At 41.7% G+C, this 12,465-nt stretch overlaps 1 protein-coding gene across 2 annotated transcripts; it reads left to right on the plus strand.

Moving 5' to 3' along the window:
- Positions 1-1,121: 1,121 nt before the first annotated feature.
- prdm8b (PR domain containing 8b) lies at positions 1,122-6,866 on the plus strand. 2 transcript variants are annotated; one of them, XM_021605130.2, is made up of 4 exons: positions 1,122-1,343; positions 3,572-3,796; positions 4,234-4,468; positions 5,192-6,866. In XM_021605130.2, exons 2-4 carry the CDS (start codon positions 3,578-3,580, stop codon positions 6,550-6,552), a joined length of 1,815 nt encoding a protein of 604 aa, XP_021460805.2. In that variant the 5' UTR covers positions 1,122-1,343; positions 3,572-3,577; the 3' UTR covers positions 6,553-6,866. The 2 variants fall into 2 exon arrangements, with proteins under 2 accessions (XP_021460805.2, XP_036835142.1); XM_036979247.1 differs by having other exon boundaries at positions 1,123-1,326; positions 3,564-3,796.
- The last annotated feature ends 5,599 nt before the right edge of the window (positions 6,867-12,465 follow it).

A 12,465-nucleotide genomic window follows, 5' to 3' on the forward strand; every position in this document is an offset into this window, starting at 1 on the left:
TGAACATAGAACATGACGACATCAGATTGTTGACTATCCTGGTTTTAATCAGCGGTTGTCGCTAACACAGATTATCACTTTAAAAAAAAAATGTTTACCTTTATTTAACTAGGCAAATACTTATTTACAAATATTTAACAAATACTTATTTACAGTACAATGACGGCCTACCCCGGGTAAACCCCGTCGACGCTGGGACAATTGTGCGCCACCCTATGGGACTCCCAATCGAGGCCGGATATGATGCAGCCTGGATTCGAACCAGGTACTGCAGTGACGCCTCTTAGCACTGAGATGCAGTATCTTAGACCATTGGCGCCACTCGGGAGCATCATCAGCCGGGTTGGCTCAGTAGTGGAGCGGCTGATGATATCCATAAAGATGATGCTTGGCCCTTTTGCTCCGGACGATGGGCACGGGCCGGGCAGGTGTCCACGAGGCTCCCTCCCGACTCCCTGCTGCGAAGAGTCGCGTGCGGAGCGCAGCGGGAAAGGAAAGGCGCAGTAGCTCTGCGAAAAGAACACTTTGGAGATGATGGTGATGGTAAGGAGACAGAATGATATCGATGTCCATATTATCCATGGGACATTCATATTACTGTCTTTTACATGAACTTCAAATAAGATAATAATAACAATAATAACAATAATAATAATAATCAAAATTATAATAACAATATTTAGACAAAATCCCATAAGATATATAATACATGTAGCTTCAATTCAATATTTATCTAAGAGAATAGAAGAGGAAGACGCAATCCTACTGTGAAAAATCTATTATTAGATTATAATAATTAGCTATTCGGGTTAAAAATCCTTCATTTGCCTCGTATAAAATCCTATATAGTGGGATGCTGTGCTCCCGCAACTGAAAACTATGACACAGGCCTAATAATAATGAAATAAAATAAACTGTTTTCTGCTAGGCTATGGCACTTTGTATGTAGCCTGGATATTACCTATACATTTCATCAAATGACAGTCGGTCAGTGAAGAGTTAAAGGGAGGAGACGCCGAGTGACACGCCTCATTGGGCATATTATGTGCTGCAAACAAAACGTGTGTGTGTGTGTGTGTGTGTGTGTGTGTCCGCCAGTGCATTGCGCCCCTTCTCCATGCCTCTCTCTCTCTCTCTCTCTCTCTCTCTCTCCCTCTGCCTCTGCAGCGAAGGGCTATATCTGCGGCACCACTGTCACTTTCACGACCACACAGGGACATGTACTGACGCCGAGGGGAGGACTTGATCGTAACCTGCTCTCGAAGGCGGCAAATTGATTCCAGCATAATTTTTTTGTGGATTATTATTTATTTCAACAACAACAACAACAACAACAACAACAGGTACGTAGTTTACAACCTACATTTGGTATGCGTTTTAAATGGGTGGTTTGTTAGGAATCGAGAGAAAGACAGACAGGCTGACAACACCACAAAGCAGTCGCCTAGACAGCATCCTTGCTGCGGTCTATGAATGGACCGTCGTGTAAGGCTGGAGAGAACGCTCCGCAGATGTAAGGGGGCGAGGAGACAAAACGGAAAAAAAATTCAGTACTTGCATTGATTTAGGACAGTTTTTTTTTTTTTTTTAGACTGACAAGGCATCCAGATTTAAGAGTAAAACACGCTCTGAAATAGAGGGCAGAAGGTTGAATGGGTTGGCCTCATTCGTTTTATGGATGCGCATACATTCCGGGTGCTATTCTCTCTCATTTAGCTCAGATGCATATTCATTGGAGCTTTTGTATGGCTTTTCCCTGGTGAGAGAGCGACCTTTTAAGTCACAAAAGAACCGGCTATATAGGGGATGGAGCGAAAAATTGCTTTTCTGAAAGCGTCGTCGGTCTCTAGTTGAAGGGTTGCATTTGGTGGATAACATATAATAGCCCAAATAAGAGGAGATTGTAATTGCTACAAACTCTTTCTGTCTCCACCAATCCAGCTGAAGAGAAAAGTTTTTTTTTTTTCGTCCGGTCAGAACGTTTCTTGAACGATAAGATTTTGACGGAAGCGCGTCTGAAAAGAGGAACGTTTGGGTTTTGATCCGCATGCAGACTCCAGTGTGTTTTGCTTTTAGTCTGAGACACAAAAAGCTAAATGAATGGAAAACAAATCATGATCCATCATCAGACAGCAGACAAGGAACAACGTCTCACGGCGCGTGATGACATGTAAAGGCCTGTCCAATATTATATTCGACTTGTCAGTGTTTTAAAACATTGTTAATACACGTTTACTATGCATGCCATAGTATATTTACATGGTAAATGTTATGTATAGTCTGAAGGGAGATACTCCAAGGCAGCATGATTTAAAAAAACAATACAAATAATAAATACATTATCTGTTGTGAATAGCATACGTGCATAACATTTATATAGGCATAGTCTATAACATGACACAAAAATAACATGTAAAAAATATACAAATAAAATAACACATGGAATTAGATAATACGACGTGCAATCAGTATCGTTATAACATTGTACATATTTGTCCGATTGTCCTCTCGACGCGCCTGTTTTAGCCAATCCACGCCGTGTCCACCGTTGTGTCTCTTCGGGCCTACGCGTAATTGAAATGAACAAGTGGCTAAGAAAAGGCACATAGATCCCAGCTGCGTAACGCGTTGCAGGCCAGAGGAACTGGTCTCCACGTCACCCGGAAAATACACCAATTCAGAAAGTAAATGAGAGAAGAAGAAAAAAAAAAAAAAATTAACTCCGCGTGCAGCCTTAATTACTGTCTCGAGAGGGGAAAAGTGGTGGATTATGGTAATGAGTGGACATACGTTTCGAGCGCGTGTAGAAATGGAGCGGAGAGGGTAGATGACGTGAAAATCGGTGACTTTTGACAGTCCACTCCAAATCCATTCGATATACTCTCATTTATACAGACCTCGTCATTTCTTACTCCTATATTTTTCTTCTTCCACAGGCTACAATTAGTTTACACACTTGTAATAAATTAGGGTTTGAGGCGGATGCGGCTGCGGTGTGAATTTACAATAGCCTAGAATAAATCATTTGTGATATTAATTCAGCTGCTTGACGTAATTAATATTATAATTATCAACAAAATTATTGGATCCAGGGATAATATATTATTACCATTGTCATTATTATCATACACTTTATGTGTTATTATATTTTTTTGTTGTTGTTGATGGTTATCATTATTAGGCTATATTAACATAATCATTAATACCATTGTCATTATTCCGTTTAGGCCCATGCAATTATTTTCTCACTATTAACAGCTATTCCAAACAGCACTTGTGAATACCACGGAAATATAGGCAAGCAACCATACTCTTTGAAATTGATAGGCCACTCTCATTGTACAATAGACTTCAATTAATTAAAACGCCCAGCCCCCCACCCCCCCAAAAAAAGGCACTTTCCCAGTCCAGCATGGCCGTGACAGCTGAGTCCTATGTACTTAGCCAACCTTCTCACGGAGTGCCAATTTATTTCACCTCCTCATCATCTAGACCATTTGTATGTTACATTTTTGTTTATTTTATTCATTGTCTCTCTCTCTTTCTCTTTTGTCTGTCCGCAAAACAACAGCCAACGATGGAGGAATCCAGCTCACATAAGTTGGTTTGGGACGGCGACGCCAAAGCGGTGCAGCAGTGTCTAACGGATATATTCACCAGCGTTTACACCACATGTGACATTCCGGAAAATGCCATTTTCGGCCCTTGTGTTTTGAGCCACACGTCGTTGTATGACAGCATAGCCTTCGTAGCGCTCAAATCAACGGATAAACGAACTGCGCCCTACATATTCCGGGTAAGGCAATAATAATATTGTGATTTTTTTTTTTCGAGAATGATAATACTCATAATATTCTTTATTTACGATTTCATTACATCTCCTTATTCCGACTGAATGAAATTGTCTGCCATTTGGTTGATTTATCATTAGGCCTATCGCAACCAGAGTAGAAGATTAAACAAATAAGATACAAAGATTCTCATGGCATTAGTGTGAAACCTATATTATTTATATTAGACCCAATTGGACGTGTTATCTTACAAGATAGCGTGCAGGTTATAATGTATATGAATGGTTGCACAGCCAAAACACATTCAAAATAGCCTATATTTATATTTTATTTTTTGGTCAGCCTATATGTTTAACGATTAGAACGAATGCTGCAGCACGGACTTCTCGTTTGGGTCCAACTAACGGATTTGCCTCGCTTTCTGTCACCGTTCAACGCGCAGGTGGACACGTCAGCAGCCAACAGCACGTCCGAGGGCTTGATGTGGCTGCGGCTCGTGCAGTCGGCGCGGGACCGGGACGAGCAGAACCTCGAGGCCTACGTGAAGAACGGACAGCTGTTCTACCGGTCTCTCCGGAGGATCGAGAAGGACGAGGAGCTGTTGGTCTGGTACGGGAAAGACCTGATTGAGCTGCTGCTGCTGCTCAGTGCCGGTAAAGCGCCGGTCAAGGCCAAGGGTGAGTTAGTAGCCTGGCTGAATAGTGTAGATCGCTGAATAGTGTAGATGGCTGAATAGTGTAGACGGTCTAGACGGTTTGCATTGAAGCGTTCCATTTCAGTTGGCTGGTTTGTAGTTTCTGTCTTGATAATCATCCATCAAAATAATTCCAATAGTCATATTCAGTTTAAATTTAAAGTGATATAAGAATATAATATAACAGCTGTTGTCAAATTCTTTGGTGTTTTTAAAATATTTTTTTGCGTAATATGTAATTGTTGTACTGTATGTGTGTTTATAGTTTTGTTTAACGTTGTGTTGTTAGTGTATGTCAATTGTTTTGTCTGAAACGTTGCTCCCCCCTGGTGCTAATGGACCAGGAGGTCTCTCTTGGAACAGAGATGTTATCTCAATGAGAAAAAAACCCTGTATGAATAAAAGTGAAATAAAAGTAAACAAAATAAAAACAAATAAGACCATATTGTACATTTACAATCATTTACACACACAGTTGAGGGTAAATAAATAGTGTAAATTAGGTGTCCAAAAATGAATGCAATATGCCTATTCTGTATTTATAATTTATAGTTTATATTAATTAGAAGACGATGGTCCTATTTCAGCTTTACCAAAACATTACAGGACCCACTACTGTTTGTTTTTTTAGGAAGATACTGAATATTAGCAAGATTTTTGTTTCTTTCTGAATGACTGACATTATTTTCCTTCTATCCGTTTCCAGGGTCCACTCCCTACTCCTGTCCTGACTGCAACCAGCGCTTCCAGTTTGAGTTCCCCTTCCTGGCCCATCTGAGGTTCCGCTGCACCAAGAGACTACAGAGCATGGCGGCAGGCAGTGTGGACGAGGAGGTCCCCAGTAAGGAGCCAAGCACTGAGCGCCCTAATCCCAACCCTACCACCACCGCACCCACCAGAGCTAGCCCTAAACTGGGCCGCTCGGATGGGGACAGCGCCAAACCCTCCACAGACTTCCATAACCTAGCCAGAGACCTCGAGAACAGTCGCACCAGTCCGCCGAGCGACCGTGAGGCTGAGATCCGCAGCGAGAGCTCTGGGAAGAGGAAGTTCTCCGATGTGGAGGACAGAGTGAAGGATGGTAGCAGGGCCTCTCTGAGTCTGTCTCAGTCTCACAAGTCTAAGGAGGAGCTGGCTAGCTCAGCACAGAACTATCGGGGAGTGTACGGCCTGGAGGAGAAACGACGAGGACCGACGTACTCCCCTCCAGGGTTGGGGTCCACTGAGTCGGGCGGTGAGGGTAAACGCAGCGCCTTCACCGAGGTCAAGAAGTCTCCACAGAGCCTAAAGACGCACGGTAACAGCGGCGGCACCAAAAACCTCCAGAGCTCCAACGTCGAAAACAAGGACGGAGGTCGGCCCGGCCCCGTCAACAACCCTCCCCAGGAGAAGCATCTCAACATCAGGCAGGTTCTGTCGGAGACTCAGCCTGTCCAGCCACAGACCCGCATGGAGGCCTCTCCGCTAGGGAGCGCCTTCACCTCCGTAGCCCAGCATGGTGGGGGGAACAGCGGGGAGAGGAAGAGCGCATTCAGCCAACCCTCCCGCCACGCTACTTCCTCCTTCTCCCAGATCTCTCCTCTGGTCATGACCACGCCCAAACTCCTGGACTGCCACCCTGCGGTGGGCGACACCATCTCCTCCTCTAGACTCTACCAGGCTGACCACCTGGCCGCCAAACTCCACGGCGCCGAGCTGGGCGCCAACTGCCCCGTGCCGGGCGCCATGTCCAAGCAGAGCCCGTTCCTCTACACAGCGGCTGCTGCCACAGCCTTCTGGCCTAAGAGCCAGGGCCACATCCAGCTGCAGATGCCCTCAGCATTAACCTTACTCCCTCCCTCCTTCACCTCTCTGTGTCTGCCCGCCCAGAACTGGTGCGCCAAGTGCAACGCCTCCTTCCGTATGACCTCTGACCTGGTGTACCACATGAGGTCGCACCACAAGAAGGAGTTCGCCATGGAGCCGATGGTTAAGAGGAGGCGGGAGGAGAAACTCAAGTGTCCAATCTGTAACGAGTCGTTCAGGGAGAGGCACCACCTCTCGCGTCACATGACCTCCCACAATTGACATTCAGATCAATAACAGACCGTTTTCACACTGCTAGAGGGCCGAACCGAGTCGAGCTGTACTGGCCTGGTTACGGAATTACATTTTGATGAAGGAAGCCTTGCTTGAAAGGACAGTGTGTAAAGAATATACTGTAGACGAACCAGCACAGTAAGGTTTGAGTCGGCACGATAGTGGGAAAAAGAGTATCACATCACAGACCATGGGGAGGAACTTTTTTGCTGACTGACTGACTGGCTGAGTGGGTATATGACTGGCTGGCTGGCTGACACTGACTGGCTATATGACTGGCTGGCTGACTGGCTGGCTATATGACTGGCTGGCTGGCTGGCTGACACTGACTGGCTGGCTGGCTGGCTGGCTGGCTGGCTGGCTGGCTGGCTGGCTGGCTGGCTGGCTGGCTGGCTGACTGACTGGCTGGCTGGCTGACACTGACTGGCTGGCTGGCTGGCTGACACTGGCTGGCTGGCTGGCTGGCTGGCTGGCTGGCTGGCTGGCTGGCTGGCTGGCTGGCTGGACATACACGACTTAAAGGAGCACTTGTTTTCAACACAGACAATTATTATCATTCCTTGAGTCTGTTTTTGGTTTCTTCTTCAAATGTCATGTTTCTTTATGCTAATGCGTTTTGACTTCAGAAATGAATTAATTTATCTTATGAAGCACTTACAATTTGGTAAATAAGGGAAGATAAGAATATGTGTATTTAAATGTACAGTACGTTTGGGATTTTATATTATATAAAGACATATATATAGAAAATGATAAATAAAAAATAATTACATTACATGGTTTTACTATTCAATACGTTTTTTTTCATGTTCACTTTAAAAGGCTGGATGATATTGACACAAAGGAGGATATGACGTCAGACAGACTGACTATATTTCAGAGTGCACCGTCTGACAATAGGTATTGATGCAATCTATACAGTTACGATGTACATACCTGGTTTGTTCGAAATACAAAGTGTAATATTTTGTGTCGGTGGGGAATACAGTAGTTTCAGGGTTTCTTTCTTCACGCTGAAATTCACTACTTGATAGTTTACCTGATCATGTTGAATGATTTGACAATAAAATAGCTTTATTTTCATCTCTATGTGTGGAGCCTGTGTTTATACAAAATAACAATGTAAAGAAATTAGATTTACCAAGGTTGTAGGTAGGAATATAAACCATTTAATATGAATCCACGCGTTTAAGGTTTGCACATGCCTAACTAAATCACAGACCTACTTGGAGATCGTCGAATAACGCAACTACTGGTCGAAAGATGAGCCAATTTTTTTTTTTTAACAAGTAAATGTTTTAGGCTGACAAAAAATGGTCATAAATCCATCTCAAAGATATAACGGTCATTGACCGTATTCTGGTTAGCACGTTTATTTCAGCCTTTGTACACATAAAGAGGATACATGTTTGTTTCGCCCATTCTTAACACGCTGTGTTGGCTAATAAAACACATATGATTTGGTGGCCCATACTGTATGAAAAGAAGAACGGGATTCTGACAATGAAGCCATATTTTCTGCAGTCCTATTCTGTAATCACATGAGAGGTGTACATTTAGCTTGGTCCATGTCTGTAAAAGTCGGATTTTCCTGATCCTGAGAGATCTGGGCCTCGTTTCCCAGAGCATTTGTAGCGTTACGATCATAGTTAGAACCATTTTACAATATATATTTAGTAGCCGAGCTGTTTCCCCGCGTCTTCGTTAGTATCACGCTAACGTTAAACGCAACATTAGAGGATATTTTTTGTTGTTGCCCTTCCGCGTCACTTCATTAACAGAAGATGTCCGATGAACAGAGAATCAAGAGACCGTCTGTGACCGTCGCAGATAACTTCAGTACGAATTTGACTACAAATACAAAGTTCCCAAAAGTGTTTTGCACTTGTTACAAACAAGGGAAGGATTAAAAACCGAGATGACTGCATTACACAATACATATAGGATACACGAGCCAATATAGGCTATTTCAATCTTATTTTAATCCATTTCACTTTCAATCAAATGAGTTCTATTTTGCTGTCTGTAATTTGTGCCTCACTGTGTTTCATGGTGTGTGACAAGAGGAGCGCAACGATGTGCCCAATCTGGGATTTAACCTAGTGTATTATTATTGGGTGAGCGTAATAAACCGCCTCAGTAGCCTATTTGCAGCCATGGGTGGTAATATCTCTCTATATGAGCTGATCCGTCTTCAGTATTGTGGAATAATTCTATTGTTAAATGAAGATTGTAATAGAGAAAGCAGATCCGCTTTTCTTTCCGTGTTATCAGTGTCGACAAGCGGCCTAATGACGCACTGCGAACGTCCTCTCTCTACATGCTTGTTTGGGGAAACGCATAAAGAGCTGGCTCATAAATAACGTTGCATCTGGTATGATCATCTTCATGCAAACTGGGAAACGAGGCCCTGTATAATAATAAACATAACCATTATAATAAGAATTTCACCAGAAATATTATATATTTACTGTTTCATTTTAATTTCCTGGTATATCATGATTATTATTATTATTTTAAATAATGATTGCGTTTTACAGGTCAACACAGAATTAGGCCTATTGTGTCGAGATAAAGTAGCATAAAACAAACAATAGCTGATACACAGCAAGAAAAGCTTTTTTTTCCAAGAAAGGTGCTATAACACATCTCCATGGTTACTTCACGCGCGCAAACATCGACAAGTTGCATAAAAAGGCACGTTTCCTCCCTAAACTGTCGGAACCTGTCATAGCACAGTGTTTATTAGCCCGCAAATCTGAACTTTTATTTACTTCTAATGAGAAGAAAATGTCATTCCTCTGAACATTATCCTATGCAATCACCCTAAGAGATGTAAAGGTATCTTGTTAAATCCACAGAATATCAGCGAACAACACCTGCAAATGTTTTCCATTAATAAAACAGTTCAAATGTGATAAAACAGAAGAATAAAAAATAAACCACTACATGTTTGATGAGTTGCAAATGATCATACTTTACCATCAGCCTATAATAGGTCTACTTTACCATCAGCCTATAATAGGTCTACTTTACCATCAGCCTATAATAGGTCTACTTTACCATCAGCCTATAATAGGTCTACTTTACCTTTACCATCAGCCTATAATAGGTCTACTTTACCTTTACCATCAGCCCATAATAGGTCTACTTTACCTTTACCATCAGCCTGTAATAGGTCTACTTTACCTTTACCATCAGCCTGTAATAGGTCTACTTTACCTTTACCATCAGCCTATAATAGGTCTACTTTACCATCAGCCTGTAATAGGTCTACTTTCCCTTTACCATCAGCCTATAATAGGTCTACTTTACATTTATCATCAGCCTATAATAGGTCTACTTTACCTTTACCATCAGCCTGTAATAGGTCTACTTTACCTTTACCATCAGCCTGTAATAGGTCTACTTTACCTTTACCATCAGCCTGTAATAGGTCTACTTTACCTTTACCATCAGCCTATAATAGGTCTACTTTACCATCAGCCTGTAATAGGTCTACTTTCCCTTTACCATCAGCCTATAATAGGTCTACTTTACATTTATCATCAGCCTATAATAGGTCTACTTTACCTTTACCATCAGCCTGTAATAGGTCTACTTTACCTTTACAATCAGCCTGTAATAGGTCTACTTTACCTTTACCATCAGCCTATAATAGGTCTACTTTACCTTTACAATCAGCCTGTAATAGGTCTACTTTACCTTTACCATCAGCCTATAATAGGTCTACTTTACCTTTACCATCAGCCTGTAATAGGTCTACTTTACCTTTACCATCAGCCTGTAATAGGTCTACTTTACCTTTACCATCAGCCTGTAATAGGTCTACTTTACCTTTACCATCAGCCTGTAATAGGTCTACTTTACCTTTACCATCAGCCTGTAATAGGTCTACTTTACCTTTACCATCAGCCTATAATAGGTCTACTTTACCTTTACCATCAGCCTATAATAGGTCTACTTTACCTTTACCATCAGCCCATAATAGGTCTACTTTACCTTTACCATCAGCCTGTAATAGGTCTACTTTACCTTTACCATCAGCCTGTAATAGGTCTACTTTACCTTTACCATCAGCCTATAATAGGTCTACTTTACCATCAGCCTGTAATAGGTCTACTTTCCCTTTACCATCAGCCTATAATAGGTCTACTTTACATTTATCATCAGCCTATAATAGGTCTACTTTACCTTTACCATCAGCCTGTAATAGGTCTACTTTACCTTTACCATCAGCCTGTAATAGGTCTACTTTACCTTTACCATCAGCCTGTAATAGGTCTACTTTACCTTTACCATCAGCCTATAATAGGTCTACTTTACCATCAGCCTGTAATAGGTCTACTTTCCCTTTACCATCAGCCTATAATAGGTCTACTTTACATTTATCATCAGCCTATAATAGGTCTACTTTACCTTTACCATCAGCCTGTAATAGGTCTACTTTACCTTTACAATCAGCCTGTAATAGGTCTACTTTACCTTTACCATCAGCCTATAATAGGTCTACTTTACCTTTACAATCAGCCTGTAATAGGTCTACTTTACCTTTACCATCAGCCTATAATAGGTCTACTTTACCTTTACCATCAGCCTGTAATAGGTCTACTTTACCTTTACCATCAGCCTGTAATAGGTCTACTTTACCTTTACCATCAGCCTGTAATAGGTCTACTTTACCTTTACCATCAGCCTGTAATAGGTCTACTTTACCTTTACCATCAGCCTATAATAGGTCTACTTTACCTTTACCATCAGCCTATAATAGGTCTACTTTACCATCAGCCTGTAATAGGTCTACTTTCCCTTTACCATCAGCCTATAATAGGTCTACTTTACATTTATCATCAGCCTATAATAGGTCTACTTTACCTTTACCATCAGCCTGTAATAGGTCTACTTTACCTTTACCATCAGCCTGTAATAGGTCTACTTTACCTTTACCATCAGCCTGTAATAGGTCTACTTTACCTTTACCATCAGCCTGTAATAGGTCTACTTTACCTTTACCATCAGCCTATAATAGGTCTACTTTACCTTTACCATCAGCCTATAATAGGTCTACTTTACCATCAGCCTGTAATAGGTCTACTTTCCCTTTACCATCAGCCTATAATAGGTCTACTTTACATTTATCATCAGCCTATAATAGGTCTACTTTACCTTTACCATCAGCCTGTAATAGGTCTACTTTACCTTTACCATCAGCCTGTAATAGGTCTACTTTACCTTTACCATCAGCCTGTAATAGGTCTACTTTACCTTTACCATCAGCCTGTAATAGGTCTACTTTACCTTTACCATCAGCCTGTAATAGGTCTACTTTACCTTTACCATCAGCCTGTAATAGGTCTACTTTCCCTTTACCATCAGCCTGTAATAGGTCTACTTTACCTTTACCATCAGCCTATAATAGGTCTACTTTACCTTTACCATCAGCCTGTAATAGGTCTACTTTACCTTTACCATCAGCCTGTAATAGGTCTAGTTTACCTTTACCATCAGCCTGTAATAGGTCTACTTTACCTTTACCATCAGCCTGTAATAGGTCTACTTTACCTTTACCATCAGCCTGTAATAGGTCTACTTTACCTTTACCATCAGCCTGTAATAGGTCTACTTTACCTTTACCATCAGCCTGTAATAGGTCTACTTTACCTTTACCATCAGCCTGTAATAGGTCTACTTTACCTTTACCATCAGCCTGTAATAGGTCTACTTTACCTTTACCATCAGCCTGTAATAGGTCTACTTTACCTTTACCATCAGCCTGTAATAGGTCTACTTTACCTTTACCATCAGCCTGTAATAGGTCTACTTTACCTTTACCATCAGCCTGTAATAGGCCTACTGACTACATCTAATTATGTGGATATAAGAAATCCAATTGAATTCAAT

This window comes from Oncorhynchus mykiss, chromosome 6 (assembly GCF_013265735.2).
Source record: "Oncorhynchus mykiss isolate Arlee chromosome 6, USDA_OmykA_1.1, whole genome shotgun sequence".
Taxonomy (NCBI): domain Eukaryota; kingdom Metazoa; phylum Chordata; class Actinopteri; order Salmoniformes; family Salmonidae; genus Oncorhynchus; species Oncorhynchus mykiss.

Excerpts from the sequence above, each read along its gene's own strand:
- prdm8b (XM_021605130.2), top strand. The coding sequence starts at position 3,578 with ATGGAGGAATCCAGCTCACATAAGTTGGTTTGGGACGGCGACGCCAAA. Across the intron at positions 3,797-4,233 it reads CTGCGCCCTACATATTCCGG|GTGGACACGTCAGCAGCCAA; the intron begins GTAAGGCAATAA and ends TTCAACGCGCAG. Across the intron at positions 4,469-5,191 it reads AGCGCCGGTCAAGGCCAAGG|GGTCCACTCCCTACTCCTGT; the intron begins GTGAGTTAGTAG and ends ATCCGTTTCCAG.